Source organism: Canis aureus, chromosome 24, assembly GCF_053574225.1.
Source record: "Canis aureus isolate CA01 chromosome 24, VMU_Caureus_v.1.0, whole genome shotgun sequence".
Lineage (NCBI taxonomy): Eukaryota > Metazoa > Chordata > Mammalia > Carnivora > Canidae > Canis > Canis aureus.
Genome location: NC_135634.1, coordinates 49722854 through 49750768, shown reverse-complemented (window position 1 = coordinate 49750768; position 27915 = coordinate 49722854). Strand labels below are relative to the sequence as shown.

Genomic DNA, 27915 nt, shown 5'->3' with positions numbered 1-27915 from the left:
TACGCTGTTTGTTTCTTTTTATGATGATAAAAATAACATGTTCACTGTGGAGCGTTTGGAAAACACAGGAAAAGATGAAGCCGAACACTTCGACCAGGGAAAGACAATCACCGTTAACAGTCTCACCCGTGTCCATGCGAGGGCGGCTGCGGGTGTGCGGGCGCGTCTTATTTTATGGTTCTATGGTACATCTCCAGCGTTTCTGACGCGACCGGTCGTTGAGAATACGATCTTAAATTTCATCATACTGGGGATGTATCACACCTTAAGAATTCGAAGGGACATCCCGTCACTTCTATTAATGGACATTCGGGTTGTGTCATTTGGGACTATGATAAATAATCTGGGGCCGCCTCTGTGATTCTTTCCCCGGCACAGATTCAGAGGGTGAAGTCACCAAGTCCAAGTGAGCGCTCGTCCTTACAGCTCGATGCACCTACCACAGGGAGGCCTAGCACGGAGGACGGGGGTAGCTCCCCCGGCAGGATGGAACACGGTCCCCTGCACCCGTCCTGGCACCGTCGGGCTGCCCACCCCCTCGTCGTCGTCTGCTTACAATATCTCTTATTCCATCCGGGACTTATTTTGGGCAGGGGCTGCCATGAGGTCATATACCCCACCCCCGCCAAATAGTTTGCCAGCACTATCGGGAATGTTACTGAAATTCCTTCTTTCCACCACGGATTCGCGGTGGCACCTCTCTGAGGGCAGTGGTTTCTGTGTGAGGCATCTCAGCTTTCCAGGTTCTGGTGTGTCGGTCAGAGCAACACGTATTTTGGGGGCCGGAACCACCGTGCTTGCTGGGCTTCTGCTCTACAATTCTGACGTCTCCCTTCCTGAAATGCCTCTCCGTGGCTCTTCTACTTCAAGCTTCCCGTGTGCTGTATTAGTTATCTGTCGCTGCGTAACGAGTGAGCCCCAAGTCTAGCGTCTTCAAACAACAAACACTTGTGATCTCGGGCAGTTTCCTGACTCTGGGAGCACTTTCGCAGGTGGTTCTGCCTCGGGATCTGTCCTTAGTGGGCGCCACGGGGTCGGCGGGAGCAGTCGTCATCCGAAGGCTGGACTGGGGCGGGAGGCTCACTTCCTCCCTGCACGGGCCTCCCTCGCGGGGCCGCTCCCGGCTCGGCCCTGGGCTTTCCCCAGCGGTTAGCGAGCGAGGAGGATGGGAGTCTTCATTGCCTACTTCTGTCGAACGCCGCCGTATGGGGCAGGAGGTGCACACAGGTGTGCTCTCAGGACGGGGGCCCTGGGGCCTCGGACGCTGTCTTTGTTCACTGTTCCTTGCAAGTGAACTTCGGAGTCATTTAAAAAAAGGAGGAGGAAGAGACTGAGTCTGCACTCGACCTGTGCAGTGGGAATCGAAGAGCCGCGTCCTTAGCCACGTTCATTTGAGTCATGAGGAAAACGGTGACGTTCCTTCAGCACCTTTGATACCCCTTTCGTTTTGTCTGCATGTGTCCCGCACACATGTACAGGCCAGGGACAGAGACGTGGTCCCTCCCCGGTGCTTTGCCAGCTTGCTGGGGGAGGCTCCTGCGTTTGCCCCGTGAACAAGTTCACCTCCCCGTGCCCGGTCCCCTCACCGAAGTCTGCGGCTCTGGGCGCCTCTGAACGGGCTGTGGGGCTTGTGCCAATGGGACGACAGGCCTGCAGGCACCAAACAGGCCCCGGAGCTGAGAGTGTGGCCTTGCTGGGGTCAGCCTCTGACTCCTTCCTGCAGGAACACCTGCTGCCCACAGGTGAGCTGCTAGTGGGCTGGGGGTTGCCAGGACCTGGAACGTCTTAGAGAAACACCCCAGCTTTCCCAGCACCCCCACCCAGATGGGGACAGAGGCCCCGGCTGAGGGACTCGGAATTCCTGGGGCTGCTGCCCAGACACCATGTTTTTGTAAGACCCCTGGGAAGCAGAGTCTGCAGAGGGGCACCTGGGGAGTCACCCCAGGGTGCCCAGCAGAGGCGCCCTCTCCCCCCTCCCAGGCCTCATATCTGGGTCTGAGCCACCACCTCACCCCTCTCCTGGCAGCACACCCTGACCCCAGGTCTCCCTGGGACCCAGGATGGTGGGGGGCGGCCCCTGCTGGCCTTGCTCTCACCCCGCCGCTGGGAGATCCAGGCCCCCAGGCCCTGGAGAGATGTGGCCAAGGCCACAGGGAGTGGGCAGGGACACCCCAAGTCAGCTGCACTGGCCCCATGCCGGGCTCTCCTGAGCACCCTGGGCCCGCACCACCTCTGACCTGAGTCCGCTGCCCCCCCCCCGGCCCCCCTGTTGCCAGGCCCTGGGAACAACATGGTCCTGCAGGTGGCACACGAGGAACGAAGGAGACCTCGGGGTGTCTGGCACCTTGTGACACCGGCTGGGTCCAGGCAGTGACAGTGTTGGGCAGCCCGGCTCTCATCTGGCTCCGTCAGTCACATTTGGGGTCCAAGAGCCTGGAGGTGGCACCCCGCTCGTTAGAACCTGCTCCCTCTCGGGTCGGAGCCCCTCCCGGGGGGCCTCGCACACCCGGTCTGTGGCCCTGGGAGGGGGTAGGGCAGTGCTACACCCCTTCCGCAGATGAGGATGTGGCGGCTCTGCGAGGCCAAGGACGTGGCCAGGACTGGGGACCGGGCACCCACCACGCCCAGCAAGCACGATCGTGAAGTCTGGCTGGGACCAGGGGTCTTGAGTAGCCAACCGCCCTACGGAGGGCACAGCGCCCGGCCTGAGCCGCCTCCCTTCCCGGCCTGGGCAGCCCCGACCCCACAGCCCCACCTTCGCAGCTGGCTGGGAGGGCTCTGTGCTCCATCTGACAAGTTGCGTGCCACCCTCCAAGCTCTGCTGTGGGCAGGGAGGGCACTGCAGGGCACCCCTGTCCCAAGGGACCACGGCTGTGGCGAGGGGTTCCCGGGGGAAGATGCTGGAAGCTCCTCCCCATACCCCGCCTGACGGGGCCACTGCACAGCTCACCTATGTTTCTCCCCTTCAGCCCCTGCCTCTCTGGGGAGAGCTCCTACGCCCCGTCCCCTGAGCCTGCAGGTGGGCCCTGGGGTACAGGACAGGAGGCCCGCACGGAGCCTTCCTTTCAGGGCCAGATGCTCTGGAGTGGGAGCAGGGCGCAGCAGCAAAGCTGACAGCAGGTGACAGCAAGTGGCTGCACTGACTGCAGGTGCCCCAGTGTGGGCCTCGCTGCAGCCCAGAGACTGGGAGGGCCTGGCAGGAAGGCCGCTGCCCATCGAATCTCGATCTCGCCAACCGCCAGCTCTCCCACGTCACAGATGGGGACAGACGGGGACAGAGGCCTGGGGAGGTGAAGGGACGTGGCCCAAGGTCACGGGGGTGGGGGAGGCAGACGCAGGCTCTGGTTGTGGGCGGGGGGCACCAGCGCTGGAGGAACCGCGGGGTGGGAGAGCAGGAGCCCGGGCGCTGGAGGGAGGCCCCCAGGAAGCGGGCTAGCACCCCGGTGCCGAGGACAAGGCGGGGCCCCGGGGCTGGGAGGCGGGTCCTCTAACTCCAGGGCCCCCTGGGGGGCGGGCGGGGCCTCCTGGGTTCTCGGTGAGGATTCTGACTCCCAGTCGCCCAGTGGCAGAGGGGCCCATCGGGGCGGAGCCGGAGGCGGGTGTTAGCACACGGGGCTCACCTGGCCACCAGGTGGGTGACAGAGGGGAAAAGAGCAGAGAAAACCCAAACCACCCCGTCGCCTTCCCCGAGGCAGCCGCCCGGCTGTCTCACTCTCCAAAGCTGAACATCTCGGCTTCCTTCTCCTTCCAGAAGGCGAAGCTCCGGTCGATGTAGCCGCAGATGTCCTCGCTGTTGAAGCTGCGCCTCTGGCCGCCGGACCCGGGCCTCTGCGCGGGGGGCTCGGGGCTGCCGCTGGCGGCGGCGGGAGGCAGGGGCCCCAGGGGCGTCAGGCCCGACTTGCGGCCGGGCTCGGGGTCCCAGGCGGGACCGCGGCTGGAGCCAAAGAAGCGGGCTTTGATGTCTTCGAAGCCGTCGGTCCAGGCGCGGCGGCCGGCGGCCACCTCGTCGGTCACGGCCTTGTGGAAGGCTCGCACGGACTCCCAGCCGTGGGCGCCCAGGTGCTCGAAGACCTCGAAGCAGAGCAGGTGGCGCATCTTGCGCTCCTCGGCCGGCAGGTCGCACTCCAGGAGCTGGAAGTAGCCGAGCATGAAGAGGTCCAGCGTGAGGCTGCCGTAGGGCACGGGCGCCCCGTCCACGTGCGGCAGGAACTGCTCGGGCGACAGGGGCCCGCGGGGCCGCCGGCTCAGCCGCCGCAGCTGCCGGGCCGGCACGTGGGCCATGATGGCCTTCCAGTTGCCCAGCAGGTGCGCGATGATGCTCCGCTGCTGCCACAGGTGGCCGAGCCGGGGGCCCTCGCCGGGCGGCGGGGAGGGGCCCCCGGGGCCCCCGGCAGCCTCCTGCGCCTGCGGCCTGGCCCGGCGGGCGTCCAGGGTCCTGCAGGCCGCCGTCCTGAGGGCCGGCGTGTAGGCCGACTTCTTCCAGTGGCTGAGGAAGAGCATGACGATGCGCTCCTTGCGCAGGTTGGCCAGGTCGGGGCTGGGCACGGCCCCCGCCTCGGACGGGGCCTCCTCGCAGCTGATGCCCGAGTCGCTGGCCTCCTCGGCGTCGCCCGGCCCGGGTGCCGCTCCCGTTGGGCCGCCGCTGCCGCTGGGGGCCGGGGCTGAGGGCCAGCAGCCTCTCGGGCACTGGCCAGGCGGGGTTCCTGCCTCACAGGGGCCTGGGTTTGGGGCGCAGGGCGGGCCGGGAGCCGCCTCGAAGTGGCCGCGCAGTGTCCGCACGGACACCCCGCACTCCTGGATCTCGCGCTGTGCTGCGCTCCGGGGGGCGCTGGCGGGGGCCTCCGTGCGCGCCTCCTGGGGGGCCCGGCCCGCCGGCTTCTCCTCGCTCTGCAGCAGCCCGTTCATGCCCTTCAGCAGCAGAGACATGCTGCGCACCAGCCGGGCGATGTGGCCGCACCAGAAGGGCAGGGGCTGCTCGCCGGGCTGGGCCTCCGAGGCCCCCGGGGGGCCCCTGGGCTCGGGCACCGGGGCGGGGGCCTCCTCACCCTCTGGTCCCGGCCCCCGGGGCAGGAAGTGGCTGTTGACCGTGATGCTGACCAGGGGAGCGGGCAGCAGGGCCTGTAGCTCGGCCACCAACCGGCCCAGCTCGCTCTCATACTCCTGGCAGCGGCGCCGCAGCTGGAGGTCGGCGATCTGCTTCTCCAGGTACACCAGGTCGTCCTCGGTGAGCAGCTCCCCGAAGGGGCCCAGGATGGCCTGGTGGGTCTGCGAGTACCGCCAGGCCGCCTGCTCCGCGGGGCCCACGCTCCTGCTGTCACCCTGGGCACAGAGACGTCAGGTCAGAGGGGCTGGGGCCCACATAGCATCGCCGCAGGGAGAGGGCCCCCAAGGGTGGCCTGGCCGCAGGCGCTCCTGAGGACCCCAACCCAGCCCCCAAATACCAGCTGGGCCTTGCCTGGACTTACAGTATAAATGAGGAGACTGGCCAGCCTCAGTCCCGAGCCTGGGGCTCAGGGCAGCCACTTGCCCTGTGGGGCCCAGTCCTCTCATCCCCCTAGTCTCATGTCCTCACTGTTCAGTCCAAAGGATCTGTCTCCTCAGAGCCCTCCCAGGCCCGCCCACCAGGCTCCAGAGCCTTCTGTGGTTGGGGAGCAGCCCCCAAAGAGGGCAGCCTCTACCACTCTGCTCTGGGGTCTCCTCGTGGCTGCCCTGGCTCCAGGATCCAGCCCTGCCCTCCATGTCATGGCCCGGGGGACAGACAGACACAGAGGATCCCTGAGCTGGGCTTCTCTGGGCGGGGACTCTGTGCCAGGCTGATTACAGCTCGGAGCCCCCTGATTACAGCTCAGAGCCCCCAGATACAGCTCAGAGCCCCCGGATACACCTCAGAGCCCCCTGATACAGCTTAGACCCCCTGATTACAGCTCAGAGCCCCCAGATACAGCTCAGAGCCCCAGATACAGCTCAGAGCCTCCTGATTAGAGCTCAGAGCCCCTGATACAGCTCAGAGCCCCCTGATTACAGCTCAGAGCCCCCAGATACAGCTCAGAGCCCCCTGATTACAGCTCAGAGCCCCCAGATACAGCTCAGAACCCCCTAATTCAGCTCAGAGCCCCCGGATACAGTTTAGATCCCCTGATTACAGCTCAGAGCCCCTGATACGGCTCAGAGCCCCAGATATAGCTCAGAGCCCCCTGATTACAGCTCAGAGCCCCTGATACAGCTCAGAGATCCCTGATAGAGCTTAGACCCCCTGATTATAGCTCAGAGCCCCCAGATACAGCTCAGAGCCCCAGATACAGCTCAGAGCCCCCGGATACAGCTCAGAGTCCCTTAATACACCTCGGAGCCCCCTGATTACACCTCAGAGCCCCCTGATTACAACTCAGAGCCTCCTGATTACACCTCAGAGCCCGCTGGTACACCTCAGGGCCCCCTGATTACAGCTCAGAGCCACCTGATACACCTCAGAGCCCCTGATACAGCTCAGAGCCCCCTAATACAGATCAGGGCCCCCTAATACACCTCAGAGCCCCCTGATACAGCTCAGAGCCCCCTGATACAGCTCAGAGCCTCCAGATACACCTCAGAGCCCCCTGATTAGAGCTCAGAGCCCCCAGGTACACCTCAGAGCCCCCTGAGGGAGGCCTGGGTCGGCCTGGTGCCGGGCAGTGCTCTGCCCTGATATGTTCTGATCCCGTGGCCCAGCAGGCCCAGGGCCCTGGGCAGAGCTGCATGGATCCAAAGGCTGGGACCCCACTCCCTCTCGCCGGGTCAGCACTGTCCAACACTCGGGGCTGACAGATGTCGCGTAGCCATCAGTCCCCTGCGGCTACAGAAATGGAATGTGGCTCATGGGACTGAGGAGCGGGAGCCTGACTTTTGTTTCATTTTAATTAATTGAAATGGCCACAGGTGGCTGGCATGCGTGGTGGGACAGGGCCGCTCTAGACCAAAGGTTGTAGAACACACATCATTCAGACGGAATCCCACCCTCTAGGTCCCACGACAGCTATAGGGGGACCTGCTACCACTCAAGTCAAATCACAGCTTCTCTGTTCAGATTCCCAAAGGCTCCCCAGCGGCCTGATGGGAAGCAGTCCTGTAATACCCTCCTGGTCCCTCTCTGACCTCACCTCTGCCCATCGTACCCCGCTCACTCTGCTCCGAGGCACCAGCCTTCTCTGGTCCTCCCTCCGGCGGCCTCAGGACCTTTGCACTTGTTCTCTCTGATTGGAATCACTTGCCCCAGGTTCTCACAGGGTCCTCTCTCATTTCTTCCTAGCCTCTGCTCAAGGTCACCTCCCCAGAGAGGCTGCCCCTGAGCACCCATAAGGAACACCCCCTCCTCTTTGTGGGGCTCTGCTTCTCTCCATGACTCCTGGAATCACCCGCCCCGCCCCCAAGGACCAGTGCAGCTGCCCAATCACCCTGTCTCTCCTGCTGGAATATACGGGCCGGGAGGGCAGGGCCGGTCCCCTTCGCTGTCAGGAACAGGGCCTGGCCCAAGGTAGAGGGGGATGAAAAGCGTTAGACAAAAGGACACGTGGCCGTAACACCTGCGCAGGTGAAGAGGCTCCCAGCTCCCTGATCGGGTGCAGCTTCACCGTCCGCCAGAGGAGGGAGCTGGGGCTGCAGAGAGGCACGCAGTGGGCTGCCTGGGTCTCCCCACCTTCCGCGTCTACCTGCCCGGACAAAGCCTCCTGCCCGCTGCCACTCTACCCGGGGCCTCGCCCCGCCCCCTCCCGCGCGCCCCGCCCCTCCCGCCCCGCCCTTCTGCCGCAGGCCCCGCCCCCATCCCCTCCCGCCGGCCCCGCCCCCTCTCCCTCCCATCAGCCCCGCCCCCTCTCCCACAGGCCCCGCCCCCTCTCCCGCCGGCCCCGCCCCCTCTCCCTCCCATCAGCCCCGCCCCCTCTCCCACAGGCCACGCCCCCTCTCCCGCCGGCCCCGCCCCCTCCCCTCCCATTAGCCCCTCCCCCTCTCCTCCCTCCGGCCCCTCCCCTCCCCCCGCCCCGCCCCCTCTCCCGCCCCGTCCGGCCCCACCGGGCCCCACCTGGGCCTGGGGGGCGGGGTCTGCGCCCAGGCGCGCCTGCAACTTCCGCACCATCACCTGCCGCTTCCACTCGGGGATGGGCCTGCCGCGCTCGTCCCGCGTGGGCACCAGCCCGTCGAGGTCGCCCGAGGGCAGCCTGTGCAGCTGCAGCGCCGCCAGGCAGTCTGGGGCGTCCCCCGCCGCCATGTCCTCGCCCTGTGCAGACTAGAGCTGGTCACTCAGAGCCCCCAGGGGACCCCCCCCCTCCGGCCGGTGCAGAGGGCACACGGGGTGAGCAAGGCCCGGGGAGGAGGGCGTAGCCTGGTATGCGTCTGCCTCTGAAGGCCAGGATTCCCCGTGTGGGCTGTGGGATCCAGGTATGTGCGTGGGGGGATCGCTGGCTCAGAGATGCAGCCAGAGATTCCTCCCCTTATGTACGTGGCAGAGAGAGAGGAGGTTGCCATGTGGACGGGCAAACTCGTTTGGGGTACAGTTACATAGACAAAGTCTCGTGGCCAATTCTGAACTGCAGGACTTGTCAGAGCCTTTAGTGTGTGCACTGTAACTCTCCAAGAGAGGCAGCACTTTGCAGCACTTCCCAGACTTGCACAGAACATCTCAGGGACTGAGAGTTCCTGGGACCCATTCAAGGAAATGATGGGTTGGATTTATAATGGCCTCATGCCCAGAAAGAAAAGGAGAAAGGGGTGCTGGCCTCCTCCAGTGGATCCTGGTCTGGGTGGGAGCCCCTCAGGACGAGGGGGGTAGACTCCAGGCCCCCTGCCCCCTTGACATCTGCATCTCTGCCCCAGAGGTGACTTGGCCTGGACCCCACGGGACTCTGTGACGGGAGGCCAGTGGGGCTTTGAGGGTTGGCTGGGGAGGCGGGGAGACAGGGATGTGGAGGTGGGGGCGTACCGTGGGGACGGCCACGGTGCTGGTGCTGACCCGTGGGGATGCTGCTCGGACCGTCTGCTCCCTTGGAAGAGGCTGGTCAGGCTGGCCAGGCCAGGGGCCGGGAGTCACTACTGCTGAGGGGAGGGAAGTCGAGTCACAGGGCTTCCCCAGGAAAGCAGGGGACAGGGGTAGAAAACGCTGGACCTGGGGCAGCACTGGGCTTCCAGAAGGGCCCCTAGGCTTGGAGCCGAAGACCCAGCCAGTCCCCCAGAAAGTGCCCGGGGCCCCGGGCAGACTTACTCATCGCTGGGTGTCCCTGGGCACCTGTGGAGCTCCCCGGGCCTGGCCAGTTAGAGAGCCTGCATTTACCCCCCAGCCCACCCCGCACCCTGTCCCTGGAGGGTGGTGGGAAGGATTAGGGTCCGGGGGTCTAGGGACCTAATGCAGCCCCATCGGCAAAAGATCAGAGCTCTCCTCTTCCTGCCCCTCCCCCAACTGCCAACATGCACAGCGGGGCCACAGCGCAGTGGAGAAACACGTCCTGCGTGTCACACACACACAGTCCCCCTGGGACTCTATAACCACACCCCAGGCCATGAAGAGGCTCTAACCCTCCCGGATATGGTGCCTGCTGATGTTTCCCATGGTTTTCCATTTCATTTTGCTAAAAATGGTCCCGATTCCCTAAGAGCCAGTGACTTGCTTGCGTCTGCTGGCCCACGGGTGCTCCAGCTGCTGGGGGCCCCAGGGACCTGACCTTCGAGATTTACCTCTGGACAAGCCCAAGCCCAGAGAGGGGATGAGCGCCCCGCAGGACAGCCAGGCCCTGGGGGCTCAGGGCTCACAGAGGGACCCCGCAGGGCGGAGCAGGGGGCCATTTAATTGCAATTACAAGTGTCCGTCATGGAAAATGTGGATCCTCACTCTAAAGAAGGAACCGAGGCAATGAAGGAAATCTGGGCGCATCTGGGGCTGCGTGATGGAGGATGCCTCCGGCCCTGCCCTGTCTTGCGGGCCGGCTCCTGGAGTCAGCTGCTCCCCCGGCCCACCCCCTGGAGGGACCTCAGACGTGAGGCCGGCAGCGCCCACTCCTGGCACCCATGGTCCAGGCCGGTCTTCCCTGGAGATGTGTACTCACAGGTGGGGCTCCGGAGCCCCGAGCCCCTTGTTCCGTCCTCTGGGGAGTCCCTCGCGGCTGACAGCGGAGGAGGGGGGAAGGGCAGCGGCGGCGGCGTCATCAGGAGCCGCACCTGGGGGGGAGACAGAGCCGGTCAGCAGGGGGCCCAGGTGGGCCTCGGGCAGCAGCATTACTGGCAGGTGGTGGGGGGCCTCGAGTCCTGGCCGGTCTCCCGGGTGGGGGCAGAGACTGCATCTTGGAACAGAGCTCGGAGAGGGGTAAGTGTGAGGAGGGAGGACGGTACCCTCCCTCTGTCCGCCTGTGTCTCTGCACCCCCTCCGTGCTGGTGACCAGGGCCCTCACACAGCCCCTGAGTGTGCGATCAGCTGCCAGCTGATCACTCACTGCTGCCAGCACCACGGCCAGGTGACCCCCGTGTAAAGGCCTCGCTCACAGCCTTTCTCTGGAGGCAGCTTAACCCGGCAGCTCCAGGTCTGGGTGAGGGCCGGGCGTCCAGCTTGTGCTCACCTCTCTCTGGCCTTATGAGACATGGGTGCACACACACATGCACACGCACACATGCTCGTATACACACACAACACACGTGCACATGTGTGGAACACACATGCGTGCACTGCACACACCCATACACGCGCACACAAATATACACTCGTGCACGTGCACACCCCTTCCTCACTGTCCCCGACTTCTGTGCTGAGACCAACCGCCTGGAACGGCCCCCTCTGACGGGAGAGCAGAGGTCCGGCCGACGGGCATGGGGAGCATGGTGAGACACTGGAACCCCAAGCAGGGACCCCCAAGCAGGGGCCGTGTGGCTGTGGCCACACCTCAGAGCGGTGGTGCTGCGCCCAGGACCATCGTTCAGCGTCCAGGCCGCTCCCTCCCCAAGGCCACTTGGAAACAGAGATCACCAAGATCACCCCCCAGCACTGCAGGGGCTCCCAAAACTCACCCCTTCGCGCTACCCCATGTCGGGGCAAGGCATAGACCTGACTTTGGCCACCTCCCCGCCGCCTCTGGGCACCGACTGGTCGCAGCCAGAAGGAGCCCTTGACCTGGGCGTCCTCCCCAGCTCAGCTCCGAGAGCCTCGCAAGTCGGGTCAGGCTGCCGTGACACCGCGGGGGTTGTCAGCAGTGGGACTGTGCCCCCTCCCGCCGCAGCCTGTCCCTCCTTAGGGAGCAGGGATTCTCCAGGCGAACACCCAGCCAGGCTCGTCACTTTTTGGTTTAAAGCTGAAAGCTGAAATCCAGCCAACCCGTCTCCTGGAGGGCGGACTCGCGGGGTCCTGGCCGTGCCACCATCACTCTGATGTCCTCCGACACGTGGCTGCCCCGGCCTGCACCCCCGGCTCGTAGGGCCACGGCTGTGCCGGTGCCGGGAGCCCGGAGCCCAGGGCGGTGGGCCTGCCCGCGTCGGGAGCCTGGGGCCCGTGCTGCAGCGCAGGGTGCTGCTCCGCTGCGTCCGTCGGAAACCCTCCATCGTTTCTGAACAAGAAGCCCGCGGGCTCCTGCCCTGGCCCTTGGCGTGCAGGGCCCATCCTGCTGGGGCAAGCCCCTTGGCCTCTCTGAGTGTCCCTCGTTCTGTCCCACCTCCCGGCAAGGAGGACAGAGCTTAGGTGGCCACCCCAGCTCGGGGGTGCCCTCAGGAGGACCCCTGACCCACACCCACTGCCTCAGCCCCTCTCTTCGTCTCCCAACCGGGACCCTCCGCCCACTGTGGCCCCTGGGCAGGAGCACCGCCTGACACCCCATCGGCCTGGCCACCACGCACCTCACGGCCCAGTCCTTCCTGGAGTCCGTGTGGGGAGCCCAGGAGCCCCGGCGCTCCGTGGCCGGGGGGACCCACAGAGGCAGGGCTGCAGCCACCCGGGCTGTCGGGGCTTGTCCCAGCTGCCACCGCTGGGAGTGGGAGGTGTCGCATTAATATTTGAAGGCCGGATCAGGTGGCCCGGCGGGCTTGGGGCTGGGTGCGGGATCCCTTACCGTGGCACCTTAACCCTCCACAGTACAGGGGCCAGGTGAGCAGACCCTCTGGGGATGTGGGTGAGACCTGAGACCCCTGGGTCCCGGGAGAGGGAGGGGCCGGCAGAGGTGCATCCCCCGCGATGTAGCCCCCGGGACACAGACGGAGAGACCAGGGCTCCAGAGGGCAGCAGGGCTTCTTCAAGACCCCAAAGCTGGGAAGTGGTATTGCTGGGTCAGAATCTTACTTGAGACCCCAGTCCTTGCTCCGGGAGCCCCTCGAGTCACTGCTCCTTCGGTCCAGGGGCATCAGCAGTAGAGGCGGGCAGATGGCTGGGCCTCTGGGGCAGGGGGGCCCTGGCACTGGTGGGGGTTCTCGAACTCCTACCAAGGATGCGAAGCCCCGGCTGCTCTTTATGTGTACGTCAGGGCTGCATCTGGAGGGAGGGACCCCGAGGGCCCTCACTGGTCACTAACTGACGCGGGTGCCCCAGCTCAGTGGTCCTTAGCTGTGACACGGACCTCCCGTGAGCGCGGCAGCCACCTGGACCCAAATCGCATGATGCTGGGACCCGACGGGGGGAGACCCAAGAGGCAGGAAGTTGGTTTGGGGCCCAGGGGGATGGACTCGCCCCTGCGGCCCGGGTGACCTCAGGCCACTCTCCTGCTCCACACCCTCTCGGGGGAGTCATCCCCTGGGCCTCAGTTTCCCCACCTGTAAGGAAGAGGAAAATCCCGGAGGCTCCCTGGCAGGGCCGGGCACTGGTGGGGCTCAGACCTCACGGGCTCCTTGGCACGGTGCTCACCTGGGATCCTAACCGGGCCCTGTCTGCCGTGTCCCACATCCTGACCCTTGCCACGTTGCAAGGAGCTGAAGGAGCTCAGGTGTTGGGCTCTGACCGCTGTCCCGACGGCTGGGCGTGCGCTGGCCCCCAAATCGGGCAATTGCCCCGAGGTGGGCGGTGAGCTGGGCCCCGGCTGGCGCCCTTCCCATGGCCCGCCGCCTCCTTCCCTGTGTTTTTGGTGAGATTTGAGCAACGCCGGGCCCGCCATGCATTATACATCGAGGACAGCTTGGTGAGCCGGGTTACAGGCTTGTAACGCCACCCGGGCTGAGAAAATCATGACCCACAGATGGGCGCCGGGCGCCGGTCCCCACGGCTGAGATTCGGTTACTGGCCCCGCAGCCGGGCCCCGCCCCTCTGGAGCGGAGGCTGCCCAGGGGAGTCCCTTGCCCTCTGGGCCTCGCTTCCCCAGCTAAGATGAAAGGGTCCCAGAGCCCTTCTGGACCGAGGGGAGGGAATGAGCACCCGCTGGGTGCCTGATGAGCATCTCCTGCCACAAGACTCTTCAATCCTGTTGCACAGATGAGAAACTGAGGCTCGGAGACACTCCGGACCTGCCAGCACTCCCCGGCCCAGAAGAGCCTCTCCCACCCTGGTGGGCATTCGTACAGGCCTCAGGGCAGGCAGGGCAGCCCGGAAGCTGTGGGAGATGCTGGGGGGCTTGGCTCCCCTCGTTTGGAGGGCCGTGCTCGCCATCCAGGGTGGCTGTTCCCAAACGCCACCCCCTGGCCAGGACCTTACTGAAACCCGGCCCTGTGGCCAGGAGCCCAGCCGCCAGGCACCTGCCCCACTAGCCCCTGCCCACCCAGGTCAGAGAGGCCCAACCCCTCCTTGTGCAGAGGGGTGCTCGAGGGCCAGGGAGCAGGAAGACGTGGCCAAGGCCAATGTGGGGCGGTCGAGGCAGGGCCTGGCCTCCCTGAGCCGCGGGCAGGGCCTACCCTGGACAGCAGGTGAACGCAGGTCCTGCAGCCCCATCTGTGACGGGGCATCTCCCACGGGACAGGTCTCACCACCACGTCCGGCCTCGCTCCCCGGGGACGGGTGTGGGCTGCGGTGTGTGGCTTTCACCACCTCCCCTGAGCGCAGCGTGGGAAGAGGCCGGCACGGTGACCTCTGGATATTGCATTTCCATCAATATTGCATTAAGCGCCCGGCACCCCCCTCCCCAGCCTGGGCACCCACAGCTGACACCCTGCCCTCCCGCGGAGCCAAGCCTGCGTTGTGAGGCAGGTGGCGGGGTGGGCGGCGTGGCGTGCCAGCCAGTGGTGAGGGCCTGGCATAACCCTGAGTCCCACACAGGCTCCGCAAGCCCCCTGCAGATGCAGCAGGAAGCCTCCAGAGCCCAGGGTGTGTGGACGGGCTGGGCACTGCCGGTCTGCAGGCTGGGGCGGGGGCCGCATGGTCAGCCCAGACAGGTTTGGAGAATCCCGAGAGAACAGAATGCTGTCTCAATCCCATGGTGATACTGGGGAGACAGCGAGGACAGCCTGAGATGGGCCGTCAGGACAGCACCCAGCACCCAGCCCCCCAACCAAGCTGAGCGACGTGGCCAGGGGCGTCCAGCAGATGTGCTGGGGCCTGGGGATGGAGGGGTGAGGGCCGAGGCAGGAGGCCCAGGCCTGGCTGCACAGCAGAGCAGCGCCCACCCCGCCTCCTGATCTCAGCTTCCAGGTTGGGCCCCGTGACCGCACAGGGGCTGTAGGGACCCAGGGGGGCTGGGACGTTCCTAGCCTGTGGCCCGTGACGCTCTGCCCGCTACACTGGGAACCCGCCGAATCCCACAAACTCCGCAAACCTGAGCCAAAAATATGTGGGTTTCGGGTAATGCAGACAAGAGGCCCTTGCCAGCAGCGGGGTAACAACTGTCCCACGGGCCTAGGACCAAGGAGGACTGCAGCTCTGCCTCAGTTGGTCCTGGATGCTCTCGAGGGAAAAAGAGGCACAGCAGCCCCCCAGTGAGATCTGGCAAGGGGCAGGGGTCTCCTCTGTGGACCTCAGTGCTCTCACCTGGAAATGGGGCCATGTGATCCCAGAGACACTTTCCAAAAGGGTGGCAGGTTGGGACTAATTTGTCATAGCAGCTCCCTAGGACTAGATTGGGGACAGGGACAGGTGTGAGGGTCTTGGGGGACTGGCTCCACACAGACCATACTGCTTACTTCACCCACAAGAATGCCCATCCACCCACCCACTTGTCTGTGTTCATCCATTTGCTCACACACCCATTTGATCATCAAACACATGCTTGTGGTGACCTGTCATGTGCTGGGGGTGGGGCCAGCAGGACAGATGAGATCCTTGTCCTTATGGATGGGGAAGTGGCTTAGCGAGGTGTGGCGCCATGAGGGTCACACCAAGATGGGAGCACCAAGACTGGAACCTGCTGCCTTCTGGACGGCTAGGGGGCTGGCCCTGCCTTACTGGGGTCACCTCATTGAAGACTCAGGGCCCTGCTCCCACCCCTGGCCTAGCTTCCATCTGACAATGTTCCCCCACCAGGCGCTCCCACCAAGGTCCAGCCACAAGCCCAGCCCTAGTCCCGGAACAACCTGGCCACTGTCATGGCCCTGGCCCAGGGTCTGTCATGGACCCTGCCATGGTTCCTGCCGTGGCCCATCGCAGCTCCTGCTGCAGCCCCATCATGGCTCTGTCATGACCCTTGTCACAGCCCTTGCCATTGCCCGGTCCCACACTCAGCCAGCTGACTTGAGGCACTGGCTCTGTTCTGGCCTGAGAGCCCTTTCCTAAGAATAGCATGATGTTCACAGTGAGCTTTCTCCATAACCTGGCTGTCAGGGAAGCAGGTGGCCCCGTTGCCCCAGCCTCCGGGGATGGGTGGGGACTATGACGCTTACCGGCCGGACTACCTCCCGCAGGAACTGGGCACAGTCCTGGTGTCCATGGTACTCTGCTAGGTCTGCCGCCGTGTAACCATCTTCATCTCGTAGTGAAGGGTCCACGTGGTGGGAGACCAGCGTCTGGCAGCACTGCAGGGAGGGGCACTCCTGTGACCATTGTGCCACCTGCCTATGCCCATGGCATCCAGCAGGTGTGATGGGGGGCAGGCACCATGCTGTACCATCCCACAGATGGGAAACTGAGGCCACCAACAGCTAAGGACCTTGCCCAAGGCCCAGCTGGTAAGTAGGTGTTACGGCCAGCATCCTGGCTAGGCAGCCTGATCCTGACCTTGCTTTAGTAGTTTATGCCTTGGGCTCTAAACGCAGAACTGGTTTCTGGGGCAGCCCCGGTAGTGCAGCAGTTTAGCGCCGCCTGCAGCCCGGGCCATGATCCTGGAGACCCTGGATCGAGTCCCACATCGGGCTCTCTGTATGATGCCTGCTTCTCCCTCTGCCTGTGTCTCTGCCTCTCTCTCTCTGTCTCTATGAATAAATAAATAAAATCTTAAAAAAAAAAAGAACTGGTTTCTGTTTATATGGCCTGATTACTGCTGGATTTTTGAGCAGAGGTGGATGATTACAGATGACTGAGATTGAAGTCTGCAAATCTGTGAGGTGGCTGTGCCAGCAGCAAAACAGGTGGGCAGATGGACCCCATCAGGGAGTCGAGAAACAAGTCCAACAACATAAAAGGACAACATAAAATGTGGACTAAATGTAAAAGTCACCTTCCTAAAGCATCAAAGAGGCAACAAGGAAGTGAGGAATGACCAGGCCAAGCTCAGAAGACATGGAAAATCTGGAGGGATAAACCCAGCGCTCAGAAGTGTTTCTGTCCTAAGAGTAGGCCGATGCAGGAGAAATCGCTATATCCTCAGCGGTTCTTTTGACAGCCTCATGGCAGCCTCATGGCCTTTTCTGGGAGACCAGAAAAGCTCAGGGTCCTCTAAAGGTGGGCTCTGATTTATCACCTAGCACTGGGGGGCTGAGGGCTCTACCCTCAGAGTAAAGGTAAACCAGAAGCCATCCAGCCTTCTGCTTCCTTTCATTCACTCAGGGGCCCAAGGAACCTTGACCCTGAATGTGGACTGAGAAGGTCCCATTCTCACAGTTCCCATGTGTACCTGACAATCAGAAGCAACTAAGATATCATCCAGGGCTTCACATGACTCCTAAAAGTTGTTTATCAAATACAAGTTCCAGCATACAGTCAGATGAAGCCAGGAGCACAAAGAAAGAAGATACCAGAAAAAGAACCAGAAGACCCAACCCACAAGGAAATAGACCCACAGACCCAAGCACTAACAGATGGAACACAACTGTGCTTACTGCTTTCAAGGCAATAAAAGTCAAGCTTGAAAATTTAGGTATGGAATTATACACTCTGAAAAGTGACACGGTAGATTTGAAAAATGACTATTAGTAGGTCAGGAACATATGAATAACAACCAAGTTAAAAATTGAAGCTGTAGAATGAGTGAACAGAAAATGGGTCAGAGGCAGCAAACTAGGTGCAGCATGGACCAAAAAAATAAAAAGCAGAAAAGCAGAAACACCCGTTGACACAGGATGGTCTGAAATACATATAATAGTAACCCCAGAAAGAGAGGAGAAACAGAATGGGTGCAGGAGTCACATCTGAAGGGCTAGTGGCTGGGAATTTTGCAATACTTATGGGAGCACTAAAGCACAAGTTCAAGATGCTCAAGCAATCCCTTGTGGGAGAAATAAAAAACAATCCACTTCAGGTCATATCCATAGTGAAATTGCAGAAAACCAAAGTGAAAAACCTTAGAATTGACAAGAGAAAGAATGATTATCTTCAAAACAGTGGTCCCTCTCAGCTGACCTCTTCGTAGAAGCCACAAGGTGATGAATGAATGACATTTTCCCAGCACTAAAGGATAAGAAGTGGAAATTTCCAAGGAGCAATTTTATACCCAGCAAGAATATCCTTCAATACTGATAATGAGATAAAGGTGCTTCCAGGCAAACAAAAGGAAACAAAGAATTTGCCAGCAACACACCCACACTGAGGAAACAGCTGAGGCATTGGCTTCAGACTGAGGGCAAGCGATTCCATATGGAAGGCCAGAGATGCCAGGAGGAATGAAGATGACAAAGTGGTAAATTTGTGGATACGTTTAAATAAGCCTTTATTTCTTGACTGAATGGAACACAACCATGTCAAATGGGTTTTTTTTTAACTGCAGAAATAAAACACATTAAATATGGTGACCCCATCCCCTTTCCAGCCTCATCCCCACCCTGCAAGCTTTCCTGCTCCCTTTCTTGCCACTGGTCTCTACGCTGTACCTTGCAAAGCTCAAGCCCATCATACGGAGAGCTGGGGGCTGCTGGAGACCATCCCGCTCACACCCTGGAGAAGGTTTGTCCAAGAGATGGGGAAGCGAGCCCTTCCCATGCACCTCACTGCACTAGGCACCATTCTGGAGTGACACAAGGACCACTCATTCAGTCCCAATGTCCCCCTGTGAGGTTTATTACTGTGCCTTCATTACACAAGAGGAAACGAGGCACGGAAAAGGACAGGAAGCCTCTTCAAGGTCATGCTGCTAGGAAGTGGGGCCTCCTGGATTCACAGCAATGGCTCTAAGAGCCTATGATCTTCACTGGCACCCTCGACAGAGGAGCATCACAGGACAATGCAGGGCTGGAAGACATCTGGAGGGTAAGTTGGCTCAGGGTCCTCCCTGCCATCAGTCCCAATGCCCTCTTTTTATTAGAAATATTTCCAGACAGCCCATTCACTATTCTAACACGAACCCCATTGATAATGAAATTTGCCTGCCCAAGCAATTTTTAAATACTTACTATTATACTCAAATATAAAGGAGAAAAGAAATAATTTATAATTTAAAAAGCATGCATTTTACTATGTGAGTATTTGGGCATGGCTGCGCCAAAGACAATCTGATGTCTGTATCATGAAAAATTGAGAAAGGCACTCAAGTGGACAAAACGGATTACTCAGTGTCCTGCTGAGACTTCTGGTTATTTCCCCCTTCATTCACTGCCTTAGAGCCAACTACTCTGCAAGTTGCCCAAAAATGTTCATATTACAAATGACTCTTGTCCAGAGAAAGGTTCAACACAAAATGTGTGCAGTGGAGTGTAGTCAGCTGTGTCCCTGTCAATACTGACTGGTTTTGCATCTATTTGTGAATTCACTTCATTATTCCTTACCTGTGAAATGTTTGTTTGTTTACTCCTGGTTATATGACTTACTTGCTTTCTTCTTAATGAGTTAAATAAAAATCTTTGACACAGGCTCATTTTATAGTTAAATGAGCATCATGGTTACAAGCACTTTGAAAAAGCATCCTCTAGTGTACTGTCTGTAGAATCGCTGCAGATCTGAGAGTTATGCAGGAGACTGGTGTTGCCACTTTGCCACACAGTGAGTAATGGTTCATGGTAAAATGCTAAATAAAACAAAATGCCATCTGAAATGCCTGGGTGGCTTAGTGGTTGAGTGATTGACTTTGCCTCAGGTCATGACCCCGGGGTCCTGGGATCGAGCCCCACATCAGGCTTCCTGCATGAAGCCTGCTTCTCCCTCTGCCTGTGTCTCTGTGTCTCTCTCTGTCTCTCATGAATAAATAAATAAAACCTTAAGAAAATAAAAAACAAAGTACTATCTTCCCTCAACATATACAGCAGGACCATTCTTGGAAAAGTCTTATGACACTATGACACTATGAAAAATATTAAGGTGTGTGTATATAATAATTAAATTTAGGTCCAAAAATTAGATAATTATGTACGCTTGAGTTGGGTTCAAAGCTCGGGTCATTATAAACAGGTTTTCCACCTACGTGCATGTCTGATCCACTGGGAAGTTGTGTGGGGCATGGGACTCTTCTGTCATTTGCAGGACCGCCTGGGGAATAGCAGGTTCCCTGGTGTCCCCTCCACCACACGTGCTCCTCAATTACTGTAACAACCAAAAAACAGCCCTGAAATTTCCAACACCCACTGCACAGGGTACTGCCCTGAGAGCCAAATATACTCTTGTGGTTCTTGAATCCTTGGTCATGTCCTGAGCAAGTGCTCCATAACTGTGTCGGATGGGTGAGTATCTGAATGGAGAGGAGTGAACAGACATCAGAGGCTCTGATGAATAAACCAGCACTCACCTGCCCCTGTCATAGGAGCAGAAAGTCAACTAAGGCAGTCATACTCCAAATGCCTCTAGGAACTCCTACAACACTCAGTGGTAAGTTCGCTTCTTGAATTAGCGGCAACGTTAAGTTAGGTAGAGAACCACTGGTGAGTTAAAACCACTTATCGGAACCTTGAGAGAACCTTATTTACACTTGTCTCCCATCGTTTCCTCTTCCACTTCATCTTCAGAGCCCCAGACCATACTCCATCTTACGGCAACTTCCTCCAGTATGCCCTCCTCCAAACAGCCCTCCTCTGGAGATCTCACAGCAGCCTCCTGATGCAGCATTAAAATGAGCTCCATGCTGTCACCAGTGACCCCTCACTGCCAGCCCTAGCTCCTGCTCTCTGCTCTGCTCTAGACTCTGACCATGTCTAGCCCTCTTTCTCTGAACAGAAACCCCACTCCTTCCCATGTTCAAATCACCACTGTAAGAACCATCATCTCTAAGAATTCTTTCTAGATTAGCTCAGCTAATGCTATTCACACAGATACTTCTTGAAGTTGTACATCACAACCACCTGGGGAGCAGTAAAGAGTCCTGATACCTGGGGGCTCCACCCAGGATCAATCAAACCAGGATCTCTGGGCCAGTGGAACCTGGGTGTTGGGTTCTTTTCAACCTGTCCTGGAGATTCCCCACATCCAGACACCTTCAAGAACCACTGCACTAGCATCATGCACCGCATCTAAAATCTCAAACAAAATGTTAGCAAACTAAATACAGCAATATAGAAGTAACATTTCATGATCAGGTTGGGTTTACTCCAGGAATGCAAGGTTGGTTCAACATTTTTAAAAGTAATCAGAGTAGAAAGAAAGGTCTCGAGGAGATATTTGCACACCCATATTCGTTGCAGCATTGTTCGCAATAGCCAAGAGGTAAAAGCAACTCCAGTGTCCCCTGGTGGATGAATGAATAGAGGCAATGAGGTCCATCCACACAATGGAATATGATTCAGCCTTAAAAAAAAGGAAGGAATTCTTGTGCCTTGCTACAACTCGGATGAAACTTGAGGATGTGGTGCTGAGTGAAATAAGGATAAAAGGATAAAAACTGTCTGATTCCACTCATATGCTGTTCCTAGAGTTGCCAAACTCATTGGGTCAGAAAGTAGAAAGGTGGACGCCAGGGGCTGGAGGAGGGGTGAGCAGGGGGATGTTTAATGGGGCCCAGGTTTCGGTTTTGAGAGATGAGAACCAGGAGCTGTGCTGGACAACAATGTTCACATAGTTAGCATCACTGCACTGTACACTTAGGAGGGTAAGGTTTTTGTTTTGTTTTCTAAGATTTTATTTATTTCTTTGAGAGACAGAGAGAGAGAGAGAGAGAGAGCGCACAAAAGTGGGAAGGATCAGAGGAAGAAGCAGACTCTCTGCTGAGTGGGGGGCCTGATCCAGGACTCCATCCCGGGATCATGACCTGAGCTGAAGGCAGATGCTTCACCGACTGAGCCACCCAGGTGCCCCAGGAGGGTAGATTTTATGTTACATATTTTTTACCTCAACTAAAAAAGTAATTGGCATAATTCACACCATTCAAAGAATAAAGACTGTGACATAATAAGACAAAAACATGCTAAACAATCATTGCTCCCTTTGGAAGCTGCTAGGACATAAGCTCTTTATTCCAAATTTTTATTCTTAAACATGAGGGGACTCTGTCCCAGCCGAGGAGGCTAAGGAGACCTGAGGACTCGATGTAGTGTGGTATCCTGGAGGGAATTCTGGAGCAGAAAAAAATGATATTAGGTAAAAACTAAGGAAATCTGGGGGCGCCTGGCTGGCTAAGTCAGTTAAGCGTCCAACTCAATTTTGGCTCAGGTCTTGGTGTGGGAGTCATGAGATTGAGCCCCAAGTTGGGCTCTATGCTCAGTGGAGAGGCTGCTTGTCCCTCCTTCTCTGCCCCTCCCCTGTTCATGCTTACTCTTGAGCACACGCCCCCTTCCCCCATAAAATAAATAATAAATATTTAAAAAACAAAGGAAATCTGAATGAAGTATGGACTTTGGTTAGAAATACTGTATCAGGGACACCTGGGTGGCTCAGTGGTTGGGCATCTGCCTTTGGCTCAGGGCGTGACCCTGGGGTCCTGGGATCGAGTCCTGCAGGGAGCCTGCTTCTCCCTCTGCCTGTGTCTCTGCCTCTCTCTGTGTGTCTCTCATGAATAAATAAATAATTTTTTTTTAAAAAAGAAGAAATATAGTAGCAGTTTTGGTTCATCAATCGTGACAAATATGCCATGGTAATTAAGTTGCTAATGATAGGGGGAAATGCATGCGGATCTAGGGGGACTCTGCCTGGTACTAGTGTCTCAGTGGTTCCACAAATCTAAAATAATCCTAAACTATTCTAAAACAAGAATTTAAAGTTGTGGAGGACGGGATCCCTGGGTGGCTCAGCGGTTTAGCACCTGCCTTTGGCCCAGGGTGTGACCCCGGGGTCCTGGGATCGAGTCCTGCATTGGGCTCCCCGCAGGGAGCCTGCTTCTCCCTCTGCCTGTGTCTCTGCTTCTCTCTTTGTGTCTCTCATGAATAAATAAATAAAATCTTAAAAAAAAATAAAGTTGCAGGGGAGATTAAGCATAATCCTAGGTTTCCTGGACGAAGTATATTTCTGGAACTGTTGATGGATTAACAGACTCAACAGACAAATCAATAGTGTATGGCTCCTGTTCAGCCCCCTGGTTACGGTGCGATCAGGGAAGCACATGCTGGACACAATCAGCCGGCTGGACCTGAGATGACAGCAGGACCTCACTATGGACTGTGTTTAGGTGTGATAACAGCCTCAAACTGTGATAAAAAAACAAAACCAAACAAAAGGAGCCCTTATCTCTTGGAGATGTCTGCTAAAGTGTTTCTAGATAAAACAGTGCTGACATCTCTGGCTTGCTCTTAAATGACACAGCGGCAGAGGGAGTGGTGGCCGAGGGGCATGCAGACCTCGCACTCTCTGGCCGGGCTGGGGCTCCTCGGGTCCCTCTGGACTCGGGGTCCCTGTCCTAATGTGGCGGGACAAACAGCTGTGCGGCTGCAGGGGCGTGTGCAGACTCACCCTCTCCTACCAGGCCTGCTGAGGATGGGCCCGGCCCGCCTGAGGCTCACCCCGCCCTCCCGCCCGCTGCCCCCCTCCCTGTCTAGGTAGGGGTGGGAAGTGGGGAGCCGGGGGGGCGGGGAGCGAGCCTGCAGGGCTGTGTGGTGTCTGAAGGAGGAGAGAGGGAGGGTGGCTGGGGTGGAGGGTGGGGAGGATGGAGAGCCCGAGAGGGACCATTCTCATCAGTGCTGTCCTGAGCCCGATGGGGTCTCCTTCGCCCTCTTCAAAAGGAGCGAGCGCCTTCCCGGACTCTCCTCCTGCGCTTTACCCTATTTGACCCCTGACGCTGGGCCTCCGGGACCAGGGCATGCTCTGGGTTGGACCCCAAGGGCCACTCAGTGGCATCTCAGTAAAACCCTTCCCTGTGACGAGCCCTGCCTGGCACGTGGCTCAGGGCTGCAGCAGGCTGCGCCCCGGGCGCCGGGGAGGCGGGAGACGGTGCCCCGTGGGTGCGCAGGCCGAGAAGCCCTGCCCTCTGCTCTCCACCTGGCCTTGCCTTTGTGTGAGGTCAGTGCGCGGGGGGCCGGGGGCCGGTGGCTGTGTCTACCTCCCTTCAGTGTCGGACCTCACATACTCAAACGTCACCCCTGCCAAGTCTGGTTCCTAAGGGCCTGGGCCACGTGAGTCCCCGCATCTCCTGGGTGATGGGAAAGGGCTAGCCTGCCCCCCGCGCGGCCCTGCTCCCGGGCCCTCCGCAGAGCGCAGCGGCCCAGGGCTATCCCGACGCAGGCCGGAGCCTCTGTGCAGGGGAGGGCTGCGCACCAGGCAGGCACGGGTTTGGCTCCCAGGCAGACAGTCTGGTTCCCTCACTTGGCCCATCTGCGGAGGGGGACCCATGACAGCTCTCCCGCGGGGCTGCTGAGCGGGTTGGATGTTTTCCCAGGAAGCCCGGGCATGGGGAGCCCTCAGGCCTGCCAGCTCCGGGGGCTCCGGGGCCCCCCTGCGCAGCCCCCCACCTCGCCCATCTTACCTCCACGTGCCCGTTCTCTGCTGCATCGTGCAGGGGGGTCCCACCCCAGGAGTCCGTCACAACCGGTGCGCCCATCAGCAGGAGCCGGTCGAGAATGGGTGTGTGGCCGCCTCGAGCCGCGAAGTGGAGGGCTGTGGCCCCCTCGTCATCCCGAGCTGTCAGGCCAATGTCGGTGAAGGTGACCTGGGGGACGTGGGGGAGGACCACCGGCTGAGGCGCTGACGGCTCCTGGGCCTCCTGGGCGGGGCACATGGCAGGGAGGGGCCTGGCACAGAAGTGGGAGGCGCCCCCCACCCTGGGCCAGCCTGTGTCCTTGGTCTTGGGGCTTCCTTCCAGAAAGAGGCCCAAAGGAGCCTTTCACGGGTCCTGGAGGGAAGAGAGCGGGGACTGGCCGGGGGCTCTGAGCAGCGCCGCAGGAGCGAGTGGCCGAAAGGTCAGGGTCAGGAGCAGATGCCGGGTGCCCGGTGCCCCGTGCGGCTTCCAAGCGAGCACCAGGAAACCCTGCGGGAGTCCTGGGGACGGGCTCCCCAGATCCCCGGGGGCGCTGCTGCGCGTCCTCGCTGTGCTGCGGGGCCACTGCCAGTCAAACCTGCAGCCCCAGGCTGGGCCGGCACACACGGGTGCTCAGAGTGACAGCCAGGCACGTCCCGCTCCCCACGGCCCCGTGGGTCCCCAGGTTCCCTGGGACTGAGCCCAGAGAGGCAGAGCCCCACCCCAGCCAGGCCCTGCTTGCTCGGAGGCAGCTCTGGGGCTGGGGAAGGAGCAGCTGCCAGCCTTCCTGGAGCCTCCTGCCCCCCGACGCCCCCACGTACCAGCCAGACGACGAGCGAGTAGTGGCCGCGGGCAGCGGCAGCGTGCAGCACGCTCACACCATCGAGGGCACGCAGGTGCACGTCGGCACTGCAGTCCTTCACCAGGAACTGGGCCAGATGCAGGTGTCCCTCCTGGCAGGCCAGGTAGAGCGGGGAGGCCCCATTGCATGTCTGCCGGTTCACGCCGCTGTCAGGGAAGGTGAGGTTCAGGGCGTGTTCGGTGGGGGATTGCAGGAGGCGGGGGCTGCTCCAACCAAAGGCCGAGGGGAGGGGAGTCCGAGCACTTGGCCGGCCTATTTGTGCCCAGCCCCCCTCACTGGCTGAGGGGCCGCTGGCTGGTCGCCTGTAGGGTTGTACAGGGTGTGCACTGCCCAAGGGCACCAGCAGCACTTCCCCCAGGATTCCAGCTCTGCACACGCTCATCAAGCCCTTCGGCAGTTCACGGAGCTGGGGCTTGCTAGGAGGTGAACAGCCCAGCGGGGCTTGCGGCAGGCGGGTCATCGAGCCTCCAGAGCCCAGGCCTGCTCCGCATACGGGGGCACCGCGAGCGGGACGCTAGCCCTGAGTGCCCAGGCCGGGCATCTGCATTCCAGGCCCTGGCGTGGATGGACAGAGGTCATGGGATTTGCCCACCCGCTTTGCCTCTGAGGTGCTGCAGGGCCGGGGGCACTAGGGCAGGACACATCGCGTGCACACGGGGCGTTCTGATGTGAAGTCTCCGGGTTTAAATGGTAGAAACTACTGTAAAAACTGTAGCGCCCCCGGGGATCTGGGGCCAGGCCTTTCACCAAGGGGGACGGGAGGACCAGGGACAGAACTGGCCTTGTCGGGCAGCAAGTGTGGGGCAGCCCGAGAGCCAGGCTTCCCGCCAGGCAAGAGGCTCCCAGGGGGAGAAGAGGCAGGCACGGCTGGAGGAAAGGGGACTCGGGGGAAAGGCCAGGTCAGGCGTGGGGTGGACACTAGGCCCACACCTGGCCCCGGGCAGGCCCCCCAGAAGGCCCATCACTGTGCGCTCGGCACCCTTTGTGCGGGCTCAGGACCGGAGGAGAGGCTGCCCCCGCCCAGCCGGGCCCATCCCGACGCTGCCACTCCCCGTGAGCCCCTCCACCCACTCTGGGCAGTGGCACGGGGCCCCCCAACAGTGCAGGGAGGGCACGAGGCGGCAGGACAATCCGGGCGACCTGATGGGGGCCTCTGCTCCTTTCAGGGCGCTTGGGGGTGCCCAGCTTCCCAGCCAGGGGAACTGGGGTCCTGCCCAGTCACAGGGAGCTTCCCGGACCTCGTCGTCGCCTCTGGGCGCAGCTAGACGATGGCACCTGGTGTGCGTGTCCCCCGCCCTCCTGGGTCTCATCGGCCCTCAGCCCACGCCCCGGCCCACGCCCCGGCCCCCCCACTCCGCGGCGAGCCCCCTGCAGGGCCCACCTCGCAGGCCACCAGCCCGCCCCCTCTGCCCCGCCACCCCGCGCCCAGCGCTCCCACGCACACAGGCGGCTCCGCGGCCCCTCACCTGCCGTGGGCAGCGGCCAGGAGCTTCAGGCAGGTCAGGTCCCCGCTGACGGCCGCGTGGTGCAGCGGCAGGGCCCCCTCCAGCGTCTCCAGGGCGGCCGCGTGGCCCTCCCGAAGCAGCCACTGCACCAGCAGGGGGTGCCCGAAGCGGGCGGCCAGGTGCAGCGGGGAGACGCCCGAGTCGTCTTGGTCCTGTGGGGGCAGGCGGCAGTGAGCTTGTGTGGGCCGCCCCCCCACCCCCTGAACCCCGGAGCCGCCCCCCCACTCCCCCCGCCCCCGCCCCCACAGCTCTGCTCTTTCCCTTGCAGCGGAGCCAGGCGCCTGCGGGAGGGAAGTGGCGGCGGGACACAAGTCCAGGTCTTCTGGGTCCAGAGCCCCGATCCTGCTGCACTGGGGCCCTCCCTCCCGGCAGGCCTGGCCCTCGCCTGTGCTCGGCTCCCACTGGCCCCCCACGCGCACGGCAGGCCCTGGGCCCCGCCGCGGGGCCTCTGCCTCCTACCCCGGCTGCGCCCCTACCTGCCCGCCCCCCGGCTGCCCCTCGGGCCGTGAGGAGAGCGATGGGGCCAGCTGCACACCGAGCTGTGACCACTGAGTCCTCCCTGTCTGGGACCCGGTGCGACTTCTCGGAGGGTAGAAAGGCCACTGGCAAGGTGGTCACTGGGCCCTGGAGGCCCTTCTTCCACCCCCCGCCACCCCCGAGGGGCCGTGCTGTCGCCCACCAAGGCGTCCGGTCGTACGAGCAGGTGCCCACAGCCCATTTGGTTCTCTGCGGACCCCGTTCTAGGCCCCCTGGGAGACAGGCCCGGGGGATCCGGCCTGATGGGCACACTGGCACGCCCCCCTCCCCGGGCAAGGCCAGACGCCCCGATGTGGGGGAGGGTGCGGGAGGGCACGTGGCTGCCTGTGACGCACAGAGGAACACGCGGTGGCTTAGGGGGCGGCCTTGGCTTTCACGGGCTTTGTGCTGCTCGGGGTGAGGCGGGCGCGGGGCACAGACACCACGGCCTGTGCCGCGAGGTTTGCAGAGCGCGTCCCCAAAACAGAGCCCAGGGCTGCGGCGCCCCAGGGGCCCAAGGGGCCCCGATTACCCGGCTCACAGCTCTCGCTCCCTCGTCGGTGAGGGCCCCATATGGCCCATGCCCCCGCCGCCCCCGCCGCCCCCACTCACCTGCAGCCCGCAGCCCCCGTCTCGCACCAGCCAGCACAGCTCGGCCAGCCCGCCGGTGGCAGCGGCGTCGTGCGCCGGGGTGGCCCCGTTGTGGGCTCGCTGGTTGCCGGGCAGCTGGGCCTGCCGCACCAGGAACTTGACGCAGGCCAGGTGGCCGGCCCGGGTGGCGTGGTGCACCAGGCCCGCCCCCAGGGAGTCGACGATGCCTGGGCCCAGGGCACCCGCGTCCAGCAGCTGCTTCAGGGTGGCCAGGTCCCCGGCCCGGGCGGCCGTGAGCGCCCGCTGCCCCTCCATCCTCCAGCCCCGCCGCCCGGTGGCTGTCGTGGCGCACGCACGGGCCCGGGCTTCCTGTTTCAGGCGTGGACGCGCCTCCCGGCTCCGGTTACCCGATAAGCGGCGC

The 27915-nt window shown here is 61.2% G+C and overlaps 1 protein-coding gene across 2 annotated transcripts; it reads right to left on the bottom strand.

Moving 5' to 3' along the window:
• ESPNL (espin like) lies at positions 1 to 27809 on the bottom strand. 2 transcript variants are annotated; one of them, XM_077869426.1, is made up of 9 exons: positions 27516 to 27809; positions 26349 to 26539; positions 24842 to 25028; positions 24030 to 24212; positions 15730 to 15861; positions 10068 to 10179; positions 8951 to 9063; positions 8054 to 8248; positions 1 to 5319 (listed from the first exon to the last, which is right to left on the bottom strand). In XM_077869426.1, exons 1-9 carry the CDS (start codon positions 27807 to 27809, stop codon positions 3709 to 3711), a joined length of 3018 nt encoding a protein of 1005 aa, XP_077725552.1. In that variant the 3' UTR covers positions 1 to 3708. The 2 variants fall into 2 exon arrangements, with proteins under 2 accessions (XP_077725552.1, XP_077725553.1); XM_077869427.1 differs by having other exon boundaries at positions 8951 to 9060.
• Between the last annotated feature and the right edge of the window lie 106 nt (positions 27810 to 27915).

Excerpts from the sequence above, each read along its gene's own strand:
- ESPNL (XM_077869426.1), bottom strand. The coding sequence starts at position 27,809 with ATGGAGGGGCAGCGGGCGCTCACGGCCGCCCGGGCCGGGGACCTGGCC. Across the intron at positions 26,540-27,515 it reads ACGGGGGCTGCGGGCTGCAG|GACCAAGACGACTCGGGCGT; the intron begins GTGAGTGGGGGC and ends CTGCCCCCACAG. Across the intron at positions 10,180-15,729 it reads TGCGGGAGGTAGTCCGGCCG|GTGCGGCTCCTGATGACGCC; the intron begins GTAAGCGTCATA and ends TCTCCCCCCCAG.